The sequence below is a fragment of the Hippocampus bargibanti genome, linkage group LG07, assembly GCF_051943395.1.
Source record: "Hippocampus bargibanti isolate YZ-2025 linkage group LG07, ASM5194339v1, whole genome shotgun sequence".
In the NCBI taxonomy this organism is placed as follows: Eukaryota; Metazoa; Chordata; class Actinopteri; order Syngnathiformes; family Syngnathidae; genus Hippocampus; species Hippocampus bargibanti.
The window spans coordinates 3,856,443-3,871,863 of NC_142740.1; the positions used below are offsets into that span (position 1 = coordinate 3,856,443).

At 41.2% G+C, this 15,421-nt stretch overlaps 1 protein-coding gene across 5 annotated transcripts; it reads left to right on the top strand.

The window, feature by feature from the left end:
- Nucleotides 1-773: 773 nt before the first annotated feature.
- On the top strand, nt 774-14,993 carry espnla (espin like a). Of its 5 annotated transcripts, none has more exons than XM_089001339.1 (9): nt 774-909; nt 2,295-2,501; nt 6,509-6,599; nt 9,102-9,167; nt 9,242-9,335; nt 9,410-9,549; nt 10,481-10,645; nt 11,664-12,481; nt 14,300-14,993. In XM_089001339.1, exons 3-9 carry the CDS (start codon nt 6,588-6,590, stop codon nt 14,856-14,858), a joined length of 1,854 nt encoding a protein of 617 aa, XP_088857465.1. In that variant the 5' UTR covers nt 774-909; nt 2,295-2,501; nt 6,509-6,587; the 3' UTR covers nt 14,859-14,993. The 5 variants fall into 5 exon arrangements, with proteins under 5 accessions (XP_088857465.1, XP_088857466.1, XP_088857464.1 ...); XM_089001340.1 differs by having other exon boundaries at nt 2,295-2,454; nt 9,056-9,167; XM_089001338.1 differs by having other exon boundaries at nt 2,295-2,454.
- The last annotated feature ends 428 nt before the right edge of the window (nt 14,994-15,421 follow it).

Sequence of the window (15,421 nt, forward strand, 5' to 3'; positions counted from 1 at the left end):
CTAATACCTAACGAATATGTAGTTAATAGCTAGCTCTATAGCTAACAGATACAGTAGCTAGCTAAATAGCTCGATAGCCAGCTAGATTACAAGATAGCCAACTCACTCAACCCGGAAGTAGCTCAAATAGATAGAAAGCTAGCTAGGTAGCCAATAGATCTAGCCAATTATTTAATGATATTTTTTTACTCGTTGGTATGATAGCATTATTAATATGAAAAGCAAATTAGTGACCGCTGATTATCAGACCAGAGTAACTACAGGGAAAGTGAAAGTTAGTGGATGATCTCTGTGCACATGTAAATCACGCCATGTAAATAATAATAATTGATATAGTGTATTTTTTGCATGGGTAATTCGTTTTTCACATAATTTTACATGATTTTTGGGAGTTAATTTACGCAACAACAAAACAAAAAAAAAAAAACTGAGGAGCCATTTGGGAGCCAAAAGAGCCTTTTTTAGTGAGCCGAGCCAAAAGAACCAGTTCTTTGAAAAGAGCCGAAATTCCCATCACGAGACGACATGGCTTACCTGCACGCTGCTTCAAAATGGGCCACTTCCGTGTTGTGTCCTGGTTGGTGAGTACACGTTGACTTTGTTGTCTTTTCGATTATTTCATAAATTCCCCAGTGTTTTGTTTAATCTTCATTTTTTTTAGCATTTTATCACAATTTATTACCTAGATTTCATTTCCTATTTTATATTTTATCACCCCTTTCCCAAAAAACGACAAGTTGACCTACATTGACGTTAACCATTCTTCCAGGACCTGGACGGTGCCGCAGCGATACACTTCCCCGCCAGCAGGGGGCAGTGTCGTTTCTTGGAACTGCTATTATTGTCCAGAAGGATTTGTGTGGCGCGCATTCGCCATTACACGACGCCGCTGAGAACGGAGAAATGGAGGTTGGCTTTTCATCTTAACCCTTGTGCCCTTCTTCAAGTCCATTACCCAAACAAACAAACTGCTAGAAAATAATTATACATCAATCATTATTTTGAGCCTTGTTTTCCCCCCACAAATCGTTTCCAGAGGGTTCAAATGTGTCACTGTGTGAGACGTTTGTGTTCCAAAAAAAAAATCCACATACCAACTGGAACAAAAACGAAAAATGAAAAATGTCAAAAAGAAATGCTGAGGAAGGCACAATTGATAATTACAACTACAAAAAAAAATCTTAAATGCTGTGTCAAGTGTCCTTGAGAGTTTTGAAAGGCGCTTAGAAATACAGTGATACATTGGCTTACGAACTTAATTGGTTCCCAGACAGAGTGTGTCGGGCGAAAAGTGTGTATCCCCAAAAATAATTTCCCATAGGAAACCATTAAAATGAGAATAATCCGTTCCCAGGTCCCCATAAAACATAATTTTAAAAGCCTTAAAACTACACAAAATAGACATTATTTTATGTATAACAAATGTGCTATAATATTATAATTAAAGAAATAAAGTACTGTATAATAAAGTCATTTTATTTACCTTTGTGATGATCATTGATGGCTAGAGTTGCCGGTTTCATCAGCATTAAACACTTGATGAGGAACGTAGCATTCTTCTTTCACTGTCTTGAGGAAGGATCCCTTGTAGGTGCTTTCTCTGCAATAATTTTACCTAGTTCCTCATCAATTGTGTTCTGTTTAGCTGGGTTGATAGCTTTTTGCATCAGGTGTACAGATGGCTTGTGCGAGTTATTTCTGGAGCCTAATTGATGGTAATTTTAACCTTGCAGTATACACTCTGCGTTTGAACTATCAAAGTTGAAACAAGTCCAAATTTCACCGTTTTCTATCCATTTTATCACTCTCTCTGTCGTCTGCCTGTCTCTTTAATTTTTAAACCACCTCCCCTCACTGCTGCGTTCTTGACCAATCACGTGGCTTTAACCGAAGACTGGGGGGCGGGGAATAGAGGACAAAAAATGTCGGCTGCTATTTTATTTTTTGGAGAATGACTTCACAATCTCTCTGTCTGTCACCCCCACTCCCTCACTGCTGCATTCTTGACCAATCACGTGGCTTTAACCGACGACGAGGGGCGGGGAATAGACGACAAAAACAAGCCGGCTGCCATTTTCTTGTTAGGAGAACGGGCTCGTGCGCGAACGACACATCACTCATTGTGGCAACTCCGTGTGTATCCCGAAAAAAAAGTTTGTATGCCAAGGTTAAATTTTCATCAATGTAACATTCGTAAACCGAAAAGTTCGTAAGCCAAGGGGTTCGTAAACCGAGGTATCACTGTAAAATGTATTATTATTATTATTCTTATAAATCATATGTACATATTTCAGTGCTGGAAACTGCTGATGCCTAGCCAGGCTGACCCATCTGACCTAGATATGGACGCCTACCCAGGTGCCCCCACTACAACGGACACCACCTGTGCGCCAAATATCAACCATCCCACAAAAACCTCGTGAGATGGCCTCTTTTCGCATGCAAGTGCCTCCGGTACGGCGCTGACCATCTGCTTCTTGGCGTGGTCGGCATTGGTGGGGGTAAGCGGGGGGTGCTATGGGGTAAAAGTGAAACATCTGGAAGCATCTCGCACGATCATTTTCTCCCATTTGTGACACTGAGGTCACTTGGCTTTGTTGGCTGGGAAATGAAAGCGCTGGTGTGCCTAGAACTTGGACCAGGGGGACTTTAGTTTTCCGCAAAAAAAAATGTCGCAGGGCTTCCATCATATGCGTGAATACAATTTTCCCAACAGAAATAATCCACATTCAATCCACATTGCTGTTGCTATGATTCTCGACCCCATTTGAGCGTTGTTTGATAGCAATGAACTCAGCCCGCTTCCCAAAGAACAGAAGTTTGGCAGATAGTGATCAATTCTTCAAAGAAAAAAGAAGCTTGAAGTGGTTTTAAATTGAAGTTTTCTTTCATCAGGACATAAAACTAATGTATTACATCTGCATTTCAAACAATTACCTAGCTTTGCTTTCGCTGAGTCCTTTTTAGATTGATGTGAACAAACAATACAAAACAGATGGGTCAACAAACGGCACTAGCGTCGCCGGGTTGTAATCCAGTAAACCGTTGAAATTTAAACACCCAACTGCGGAACTCCATAATTCAAATATAGTGATACCTCGGTTTCCGAACGCCTTGGCTTACGAACATTTCGGTTTACGAACGTTAAATTTATGAACATTTTACCTTGGCATACGAACTATTTTTCGGGATACACACGGAGCTGCCACAATGAGTGATGTTTCGTTCGCGAACGGGCCCGTTCTCCTAACAAGAACATAACAGGTGCTTGTTTTGGTCCTCTATTACCCGCCCCCAGTCTTCGGTTAAATCCACGTGATTGGTCAAGAACGCAGCAGTCAGGGGAGGTGGTTTAAACATTAAAGAGACAGGCAGACGACAGTGAGAGTTTCAACTTTGATAGTTCAAAGGCAGAGTGTAGACTGCAAGGTTAAAATATCCCATCAATCAGGCTCCACAAACAATCTGCACAAGTCTTCTGTACACTTGATGCAAAAAGCTATCAAGCCAGCTAAACAGAACACAATTGATGAGGAACTAGATAAAATTATCACAGAGAGGGATCATTCCTCAAGATGGTGAAAGAAGAAGGTTACATTCCTCATAGTGTGTTTATGGTTGATGAAACTGGCCACTCCATTCCATCAAGCCATCAACGACCATCACAAAGCTAAATAAAGTGACTTTATTATACCGTACAGTTTATTTCTTTAATTATAATACCATAGCACATTTATTATACCCAATTTCAAGCTCAGATAACGCCAGACCCGTATAATTTAAGAATTAACTATTTTTCTCTGATTAAAGAAGACAGTCTAAGTTTTCTCATGCTGTATTGAATGTCTATATACTCCTGAAACTCAATATTCTGTGGGTCCTGGAATTCGAGTGACAATGACAAAAACCCTGGCACTGGAGTGGACACATTTTTGCACATTTGTTAATCAGTGAATGAGGAAAGGGGATTAAAAAAAGCACTTTTCCACAAAAATGTGAAAATTCATATTTTTGGCTGAAGTGTATAATTCTTTTCGAGATCTGATGAAGTTGACCTTTAGCGTTAGAAGGTTATCGGCCATTTTCTGTTCATCCAAAGCCCTAATATCCCTTTGACTTTTCGTGAACTGTGCTGTAAAAGGCCACATTTAAACGGTAAAAAAGCATGGAATTAAAAACAAAGTTACAAGGGCGGGGTAGGAACTCAACTTCAAGGGATCAGAGATCACTGGGTTCCATTTGAACCGCGTACAGAGGATCCAGTGTACTTTTTTTATATACTTTTGAATAATAAACAAAGACAACTTTTTCAAAAGTTTAAATGCACTAGCTCAGCCAGTTTGTACCGCATCTTCTTGATTTACGACCCCCCCGACGTGCGATCAAAGGGCGGCGTAGTAATCAGGGAATGTTGTCCGCCGACAGACCTTAAAGCCTCCCAGGTGTCTCTGCGGACCACCCGCATTATCGCCCGGGGCCAACGGGAGCCGGTAATAAGTCAAGAAGCAGCAACGCAGCTGCACTTGTTCTTCGGGATTTGAACAATAGCCGCGGAATTAGCGCAAACTCTGGCAACCGCCGTTGGGCGAGGGGTCCTCTCAGATTTCGCTTAAATCTTCTCGGGTTTAGGGCCTCGGGGGTCTTTTAAGAGATCCGTCAGGGTCTGGTGTCACACATTTCGACGTCCCCACACCGGCAAGATTCAAGGTAGACTCTTGAGCTTAGGATCCTTCTCATACTGAAGATCAGCTGAGCTTTAATTACATCTCCGCAGACCGTCTTTATAGCGGAGTCTTGGTTCAGCTCGTTTCTTGGTATGAAAGGGGGCGAGGGGGCGTAAGAAGGGGTTACACGTGTTTGGATGGCTTGTGACGAGGTGAGAGTACAGGGTGACCCAAATAAAACAGGCCCCGACTTTTATTAGGGTCCGTTTCTTCGTGGTTTGTCCGGATGAAATGAACGTTTGGTCTTAACTAGTTTATTATATTGAAAACACTAGGGTCTTTGGCCATTTTTTCTCTGTTCTACAGCATATGTTCTAGCTGGCCTCCATTTAGCTCCGTGCATTTCTTGAGGCGCAGCACAACTTGTTCATGACGTTCTTACAGACTGAAGACACTAGGGTCTGAACTTGTCCATGACGTTCTTACAGACTGAAGACACTAGGGTCTGAACTTATCCATGACGTTCTTACAGACTGAAGACACTAGGGTCTGAACTTGTCCATGACGTTCTTACAGACTGAAGACACTAGGGTCTGAACTTGTCCATGACGTTCTGACAGACTGAAGACACTAGGGTCTGAACTTGTCCATGACGTTCTTACAGACTGAAGACACTAGGGTCTGAACTTGTCCATGACGTTCTTACAGACTGAAGACACTAGGGTCTTTGGTCATTTTTTCTCCGTTCTACAGCATATGTTCTAGCTGACCTCCATTTAGCTCCGTGTATTTCTTGAGGCGCAGCACGAACTTGTCCATGACGTTCTTACAGACTGAAGACACTACAGACTTACAGACTGAATTGGTCCGTCTACCGTCTCTAATGAGCATGTTCTGGTTCCAGCAAGACTGAGCAACACCCCAAATCTCGAGACTGAAAGAGAACTTTGGAGTCCCAAGACTGATTTTGAGTGGGCACCCCATAGCATGGACCTAAGACCCCTCCCCCCAGATTTTTTTCTTTGAGACTATTTTAAGGACATAGTCTTCCCAGGGAAACCCTGAACCATTACGAAACTCACGAAAGCCATCAAGGAGATGAGAGCCATATGAGTGAAGGCCTGGCTAGCTATCTGTTAACTAACTTTCTATCGGAGTTACTTAGCTATCTATTAGCTGTCTATTATCTAGCTAGCTTTCTATATGAGTTACTTCCAGCTATCTGTTAGCTACCTATTTGCTAGCTAGCTTTCTATCCGAGTTACTTAGCTATCTATTAGCTAGCTAGCTTTCTATCTTAGTTACTTCCAGGTTGAGTGAACGCCGAGCTAGCTATCTGTTAGCTATTAGCTAGCTAGCTTTCTATCCGAGTTCCGGGTTGAGTGAACACTGGTGCGTGAGGCTGCCGCTGCTCACCCACAGAAAAACTTATCCTGTGACTGTAAAGTGACCTTGAGAGTTTTGAAAGGCGCTTATAAATTAAATGTAGTATTATTATTATTATTATTATTATTATTAAAACACTCGCCCGTAGCAACCCGTCAAGTACACAATCGCGATGGATCCAACAACAAGTTCCTCCGTCGGTGCCCTTCTTGTTATTGTAACGTTAATGGGGCGTGACGGTGTCACGTTGTCTTTCCACTCCCGCCTTTCGCGTGTCCTCTCCAGCTGAGCGTTCGATCCATTCAACGAGGAAAAAAAAAATCATCAAGATACGGCGGGATAAAATTTCTCCTTTCTGCTGCGTGCCAGTGCGCTATTCACATTAGCGACGTTAGCGGCTACCTAATCCTTTCACCTTTCAATTATTCACACTGTCCTCCGTCGGCTTTATTGTTTAGGGGCCGCAGCGCAGACGTCGGTGGTGTTGAACTTATCCCATCTGCTGCCACATCCTCAACGCGTAGCCATGCTGAACCGATGATCATCCAGGTCGGTCCATTTTTACCTTGTTGAAACTTTATGTAGCAGTTTGTCAAAACGATGTTCAAAATAATTGGAATTCATTCACTGCCAGATAATCTGAAAAAAAAAGTGTCCATTCCAGTGCCAGGGTTTTTGTCATTCTCACTCAAATTGCAGGAGCCATAGAATATTGAGTTTTAGGACTACCTAAACATTCAATGCATTTTTTAAGAGGTAATTCCTCAGATATATAGGTCTGGTGTTGTCTTATCTTGAAATGAGGGTGGCTGTCCAAGGTTAAAATATCCCATCAATCAGGCTCCACATATACCCAGCACAAGCCATCTGTACACTAGATGCAAAAAGCTATCAACGTAGATAAACAGAACACAATTGTTGAGGAACAAGGTAAAATTATCGTAGAGAAAGCCCCTACAAGGGATCATTCCTCAAGATGGTGAAAGAAGGTTCCTCATTAAGTGTTTAAATGCTGATGAAACCAGCCACAAAGGTAAATAAAACGACTTTATTATACAGTACAGTTTATTTCTTTAATTATAATACCATAGCACATTTATTATACATACAATAAGGTATATTTTGTATAGTTTTAAGGCTTAGAAAGTAGAAAATTATGTTTTATGGGGACCTGGGAACGGATTATTCTCATTTTAATGGTTCCCTATGGGAAATTAATTTTGGGGATACACACTTTTCGCCTAACACACTCTGTCTCGGCACCAATTAAGTTCGTAAGCCAAGATATCACTTTACTGTGTGTACTGCAGCTTTGTGTGTGTGTCTGTGTATGTGTACAGCATGTGTAGTATAGTACGTGTGTATATATATATATATATATATATATATATATATATATATATATATATATATATATATATATATATATATATATATATATACAGTAAAGTCTCGTTATATCGATATCGGATATATCGATAGTCCCGGTTATATCGATATTTTTTCGGACTCCCTTGAATATCGATATAACAAGACTTTACTGTATATATATTTGTTTGTGTGTGTGTGTGTGTGTGTGTGTGTGTGTGTGTGTGTGTGTGTGTGTGTGTGTGTGTGTGTGTGTGTGTGTGTGTGTGTGTGTGTGTGTGTGTGTGTGTGTGTGTGTGTGTGTGTGTGTGTACATCCTCCAGGTCCAGAGTGGAAAAAATGGGGTAGGGGTGGGGAATAGTCCAAGTTTGTTATAAACACTGGCAGGAGTGAACTGGAGCGCAATGCAAGGTTGTGAACTCTTGATGTGTTGTGATCGGAGCCTTTGATAGCGTGTGTGTGTGTGTGTGTGTGTGTGTGTGTGTGTGTGTGTGTGTGTGTGTGTGTGTGTGTGTGTGTGTGTGTGTGTGTGTGTGTGTGTGTGTGTGTGTGTGTGTGTGTGTGTGCGAAGCAGCTGAGAGGTGGCGTTGATGAAAACCAAATGCTAGCTGCCACTGGGTCCAATTAAAGGCACGCATAGGGACGTTGAACTGTTATGAGAAAGGGTCACCCAGGAAGCACCACCTCCTCCTTTTTTCCTGCTCTTCCTCCTCCCTTCTTCTTTTTTTCCCCCCTTGTTTATCTCTCAGTGATTACACAACTTCGGGGAAGTTATCGGAAGCAGCAAGGGCCGGTTTATGATTTTTTTTCTTTCGGACTTTGATGAGGACTCGCGACGCACTCGCGGGCGAAACGGGATACGACGGCGGTGCATATGAGGACAGTGTAAAGTTTTCAATACGACTGAATTATTATTTTTAATCCAGCATTTATCATATACATTATTTTGTTTAGTGGATATGTCAGGATAATGAAATGCAAAAACATGTTAAGGAATTTTCTCTTAGTGGGGACTAATAAAGGCACTTTTTCAATTCCTTGTGAAGTGAAAATAGGTACCACATGGCAAGGGGAATTTGACACAGAAATGTGCAATTTACACAGGTTACAAAGGTGCAATTTACAGTAATACATTAGCCTACGAACTTAATTGGTTCCCAGACAGAGTGTGTAAGGCAAAAAGTGTGTATCCCAAAAATTAATTTCCCGTAGGAAACCATTAAAATGACAATAATCCGTTCCCAGGTCCCCATAAAACATAATTTTCTACTTTCTAATTTTCTGCATCAAGTGTATCTATCTATCTATCTATCTATCTATCTATCTATCTATCTATCTATCTATCTATCTATCTATCTATCTATCTATCTATCTATCTATCTATCTATCTATCTATCTATCTATCTATCTATCTATCTATCCATCTATCTATCCATCTATCTATCTATCTATCTATCTATCTATCTATCTATCTATCTATCTATCTATCTATCTATCTATCTATCTATCTATCTATCTATCTATCTATCTATCTATCTATCTATCTATCTATCTATCTATCTATCTATCTATCTATCTATCTATCTATTTTAATTCATGCATTTGTTTTTAATTTTTTGGTTTTCGGTTCATGGCAGTTGCAGTCTACCGAATGCAGACTACGTCTTTTTCATATGCAACCAGGTCTTCGTCCCATCAACACAGGAAGACCTCATGAAGACTGCCATGATGGTCATGGACACCTTAAAGGTACTTTGTCGTTTGAGCATCTCAAAAGAAACCCTAAAAAAAGTCTTCACATCTTGTCCATCTTCCATCATCAGCAACCCGAAAGCGAGGAGACAGTGACGACCAGATATCCGCGGCCTTCCAAGAGCTTCATCCCACGTATTGAGAAGATCCAAACGGCCACTTCGGGTACATTTTCCCCAAAGCTTTTAGCAAAAGCGGAGGAGCAGGTGACGAGACAGCACGGACGTTCTTGTGTTCAGTGATTAAAAGTCTTCATCAGCCAAAGCGGATGCCGCCCGACGCCAACCATCTGCTCGCCGACAAAAAGCTCCTTGGCGACATGAAGCCCATTGCATCACTCAAACAGTCGTGCCTTTCCGGTGTCTTCACCGGGCAAGCCGTAAGCGCGCCTGCACTATTGTAAATTTATCACACAGTGTTACCTTGGCTTACGAACTTTATTGATTCCCAGAGAGAGTATGCAAGGTAAAAAATGTGTATCCCAAAAATTAATTTCCCATCGGAAACCATTAAAATGAGAATAATCCGTTCCCAGGTCCCCATAAAACAGAATTTTCTACTTTCTAATTTTCTAATCCTTAAAACGACACAAAATACACCTTATTTTATGTATAATAAATGTGCTATGGTATTATAATTAAAGAAATAAACTGTACTGTATAATAAAGTCGTTTTATTTACGTTTGTGATGGTCATTGATGGCTTGATGGAATGGAGTGGCCGGTTTCATCAGCATTAAACACTTGATGGGGAACGTAGCTTTCTTCTTTCACCATCTTGAGGAATGATCCCTTGTAGGTGCTTTCTCTGCGATCATTTTACCTTGTTCCTCATCAATTGTGTTCTGTTTAGCTGGGTTGATAGCTGTTTGCATCAAGTGTACAGATGGCTTGAGTGGGTTATTTGTGGAGCCTGATTGATGGGAATTTTAACCTTGCAGTCTACACTCTGCCTTGGAACTATCAAAGTTGAAACTCTCTCACTGTCGTCTGCCTGTCTCTTTAATATTTAAACAACCTCCCCTCACTGCTGCGTTCTTGACCAATCACGTGGCTTTAACCGACGACTGGAGGCGGGGAATAGAGGACAAAAACAAACCGTCTGCCATTTTCTTGTTAGGAGAACGGGTTCATCCGCCAACGAAACATCACTCATTGTGGCAGCTCCGTGTGTATCCCGAAAAATAGTTTGTATGCCAAGGTAAAATTGTCATAAATTTAACATTCGTAAACCGAAAAGTTCGTAAGCCAAGGGGTTCGTAAATCGAGGTATCACTGTATTTGTGATGGATTTTTTTTTTGTGCTCGCAGAGTAAAATGGTGGTCTTACCCAGCGAGGAAGCCAACCTGGCCGACATGGACTACCTGGTGCCCAGCCACGACGAGAAAGGCCGACCTATCGCTGAGTGGAAGCGGCAGGTGATGGTAAGGCAGCTGCAGGACCGACTCCTGGATGAGGAGGATCAAAGGTTGAAGGTAACGCCAGCTGCTATGTTCATTTAAAGGACAACCGACGCGGGACAAGTTGTGTCCATAATTTGTAAAAAATCACTTCAAATGACTTCTACTGAGCGTATTTTACAAGGATTCCACCGCATATAGCTATACTATACGTTTTAAGACTCACGCTGAATATTCAGGAAGTCTTGTTTTAGGGTTGATGACGATGCCTGACGTGACGTCACTGAAGGAACGCCCCTGACCGAGAAAACGACACAGATTGCATTTTGGGTACTTTGTTTGGTCTGAAAACTTTGTGTTGATCCGTGCTGATGGTGAAATTAGAAGGATCAAACATAAATAACGCCATGGTGAATTGTTGTGTGTTGCACCAAGACTACTATTTGATACTAGTTGACACAAATTCCCAGCAGACAAATCAGCCCATTTCCAACAGAGCTTCGGCACCATCTTGTGCATTTTCTGTGATGCTACATTCAGTCTATAGACACCTCAAAATGAGACGGAAGGACTTCTTTAATCGATTGCAAACATTTATGCTTTCCTCTTCAGAACTATTTGAATCTTATTCATAACTGGATGAGTAACAAGAAAGCATCTTCTCCGAATCTGAAGCCATTGTTTTGATTCTATAACAAGGCAAGACGTCCTGGCGTGACGTCACGAACAAGGGGCGGGACCTTGTGAAACTGAAACTTTATGAGGTCATTTTGAAGTAGTTTTGGGACACTTTAACTCATTTTTATTGGTGTTTTTCATTTGACTAAAAATATCAGCCTGCGTGTTTTGGGTATTTTGGATGCTATAAAAGTTTTTCTGATGTCATTTAGGAAACAAAAAAATATTGTCGGTTGTCCTTTTAGGTTTTCATGGAAAATTTTGCCTTGAAATATTCAGAATGTCTTTTTTTTTTGAGACAATAAATACAAAAACAAGCAAAAAACAACCCCACAAAAATTTCCATTTGTCATCATTGTGCCAAAAACGTAAAGTGATGTATTTCCAACACGACTCTTTCTGTCATCTGTTCCAGGAGAACGGCGGCAGCTTATCCAAAGTCAACTGGCGCTACTCGCAAGCCCACAACGCCATTTTGGGTCCGCCGGGCGAACTCCTAACCGAGCACGACTTGTCTTACCTGGAGCAGCAGATCGCCAACCTCACTTTGCGCCGCGGCGCCGGCGAAGCCTACGAGCCGGAGCTGGCGCGGCTTGCCGAGGAACTCCGTCACATCCTTCCGGCGGCCATCGTCAACATCAGCGCCCACTCCCGTTTCGCCGATCCGTCCGGACGCCCGCCGCTGCTGCCCGGCTGGTGCGGCCGCATCTCGGGTATCGTCATGAGCATGTCACTCCTCATGAGCGACGTCGCCGAACAGCCGCACTGCCAGATGCTAGCTAGCATCTTCTCACAAGCTCCCGATCGCCGGATCTCCACCAGACACCGTCGTCAGAGGATCGAAGACGAGATCCAACGCTTCGGCGTGTCGGTGAGGATGCTCAAGTCCAATTTCGAGATCCTGAACCAAAACGACGATAAGGGAGAATGTTCATCTCCAGTTTTGGAGGCTCATGAGGAGAAGGTCTCGGAGGTTTTGGAGAGCACCAGTTTCCGGAAAGAACGCATCGTGGTCCTTTTCCTGGGACACTGGAAGAAGTCGGCTTACGCTGTGACGCTGAAGAATAAAGACGCCGCTGAGAGGAGGAAGAACTGTGGTGGAGACGAAAGCGACGGCGAGAAGATGATGAATAGCTCCTTGGGCCGCTTTTTCAAACAGAGAAGAGCCGTCAACAAGATGTTGGGCAACTGGAGGAGGATGATCTCCAGCGTACCGTCGCCACATGTACAAAGGTAATGCACAAAGTTTTCCATTTCTAATGATTGTGCTAAAAACGGAAAATTATGGTAAAATCGAGAATAAAATTCCACCTGGTGGAGTTCTTTAAAACCTTGACGTTTTTTTAAAGGTTTTCATGGAATATTTTGGCCTTGGATTTTTCAGAAATTTTTTTTTGGGAGACAATAAATACAAAAACAAGCAAAAAGAAAAAAAACTGCATTTTCCATTCTAATCGTTGTGCCACAAACGGAAAATTGTGGCAAAATTGATGATAATAATAATAATAATAATAGCTAGCTAGCTAGTTACCTAATAGATACAGTCATAATAATAATACATTTCATTTCTAAGCACCTTTCAAAACTCTCAAGGTCACTTTACAGTCACAGGATAAGATTTTCTGTGGGTGAGCAGCGGCGGCCACACACGCCAGCGTTCACTAAACCCGGAAGTAACTCAAATAGATAGAAAGCTAGCTAGCTAGCTAGTTACCTGATAGATACAGTCATAATAATACAATTCATTTCTAAGCGCCTTTCAAAACTCTCAAGGACACTTTACAGTCACAGGATATATTTTTTTTCTGCGGGTGAGCAGCGGCAGTCACAAGCGCCAGCGTTCACTCAACCCGGAAGTGAAGTAGAGGAAGTAGTACAAAAAGTAGTAGGAGTACTAGATGTAGAAATAGAAGAAGTAGTGGAAGTAGAAGAAGTAGAAATTTTTGAAGAAGTAGTAGTAGAAGTAGAAAAAGTTGAAGTAGAAGAATTAGAGGAAGTAGAAGTAGAAGAAGTAAAAGAAGTAGAAGAATTACAGGAAGTAGTAGTAGAAGTCGAAGAAGTAAAAGAAGTACAGTGAGACCTCAACTTATGAACTTAATTGGTTCCCAGACAGAGTGTGTAAGGTGAAAAGTGTATCTCAAAAAAAAATTCCCATAGGAAACCATTAAAATGAGAATAATCCGTTCCCGGGTTTCCATAAAATATACTTTTCAACTAAATAAGCCTTAAAACTACACACAACATACCTTATTCTATGTATAATAAATGTGCTATTGTATTGTAATGAAAGAAATACACTGCATTGTATCATAAAGTCACTTTATTTACATTGATGATGGTCATTGATGTCTTGATGGAATGGCGTTGGAGGTCAAAGGGAATTGCTGTTTGGAAAGAGAGGTGCATTACATGAGGACTGTAATTAAAGAAATAAACTGTGCTGTAAAATCAAGTTTTATTTACCTTTTTGATGGTCGTTGATGGCTTATGGAAGGAGAGTCACCTTCCAGAAGGACTGTTGGTAACTTAACCTCTGGTGCTGTTCGGTCGTGTGCTTCCGCCGAAGATCACTCCGCCAGCCGTGGTGGGTGTGTATTATGAAAATAGTGCTTATTATAAGGTTTAATTGTCATAAATTTGACGTTTGTAAGACAAAAAGTTTGTAAGATGAGGTGTTTGTAAATTGAGGTCTCCTGTAGAAGTAGAAGAATTAGAGGAAGTAGAAGTAGAAGAACTAGTAGTAGAAGTAGAAGAATGGTACATTCCAAGTTGTCCGGACCTCAAAGCGAGTGTGATAGTTGCTAGTAATAATAATAATAACGGGTGGAGTTCTTTAAAACCTTGATGTTCCTTTCAATGTTTTTATTGAATATTTAGACCATGAATTTTTCTCCAATAATTTTTTGAAACAATAAATCCAAAATCAATCAAAAATAATCCCATTTCACATCATTGTGCCAAAAACAAAAAAAAATGATGGCGAAATCGAGAAAAAAATTCCACCTCTCAGCATTTAGACTCACTCGAAAGTAAACAATTCTTCTTTTGAAGGCTTCACAAGCAGCAAGTCCTCTACTCCCCGGAGCAGTTCCTCCCACGCATGGATGGCGTGCCGCTCGAATACGACAACCTGACGCTGGATCTCTTCATGTTGGGCTACTTCCACATCCTCGAGTTGGACCTGCCGGTAGATGAGCGAAAGATGAGGCACCTGTTGTGTTTCGAGGTCTTCGACCACGTCGGCGGATTCCCTTGGGAGCTGGTGCGCCACTTCCACAAAGCCGTCCTCCAGGATATCGCCGCCGGCGACCGCCAGTGGAAGGATGGCTTCGAGGACCTGAAGATGAAGTTTTTCGGCGGCGGGGCGGCGACGGGAGGCCGCGAGCGGGGAAGCCCCGAGGTGGAAACGGAGAAAGTGGCAGAGTCGCGTCGGCTTCCGGAGAGTCGACCGATCCCCAAAGTTATCGTGCAGACACCCACGCCGGACGAGGGCTCGCTCTATGTTGGGAGCGACATCACCTGTTTCGGCAATGAGGAAATATGCCAATACATCGACCGAAGTTTTGCCTTTTGGAAGGAAAGGGAGGCGGACATTTTTGATTTTGAGTAGTTGATTTCCGGCCGTCCGTCCGTGCGTTTGTTTGTTTGTGTTTGTTCGTTCGTTTTTTTTTTTGTTCGTTTTTTCATTTGTTTTTTTGTTAGTTTTTTCGTAATTTTTTTTCCTTTGTTTTTTTTCGTTCGTTTTTTCATTTGTTTTTGTGTTTGTTTTTTCGTTAGTTTTTTCTTTTTTTCGTTAGTTTTTTTCGTCAATTTTTTTCCTTTGTTTTTTTTTTCATTTGTTTTTTCGGGATTTTTCATAGAATTTTTTTTCATTTGTTTTTATTTTTCCGTTTGTTTTTTTTCGTTTGTTTTTTCTTTGTTTTTTTGGTTTTTTTTTCATTTGTTTTTCATTTGTTTTTTTGTTTGTTTTTATTAGTTTTTTCATTTGTTTTTTTGTTTGTGTATCGTTTGTTTTGTCGTAAATGTTTTTGGGTTTTTTTCGTTTGTTTTTTTCATTTGTTTTTTCGTAAGTTTTTTTTTTTTTTTCTCGTTTATTTCATTTGTTTTTTCGTTCGTTTTTTCGTTTGTTTTTTTTGTTTGTTTTTTCGTTTGTTTTTTCGTTTGTTTTTTCGT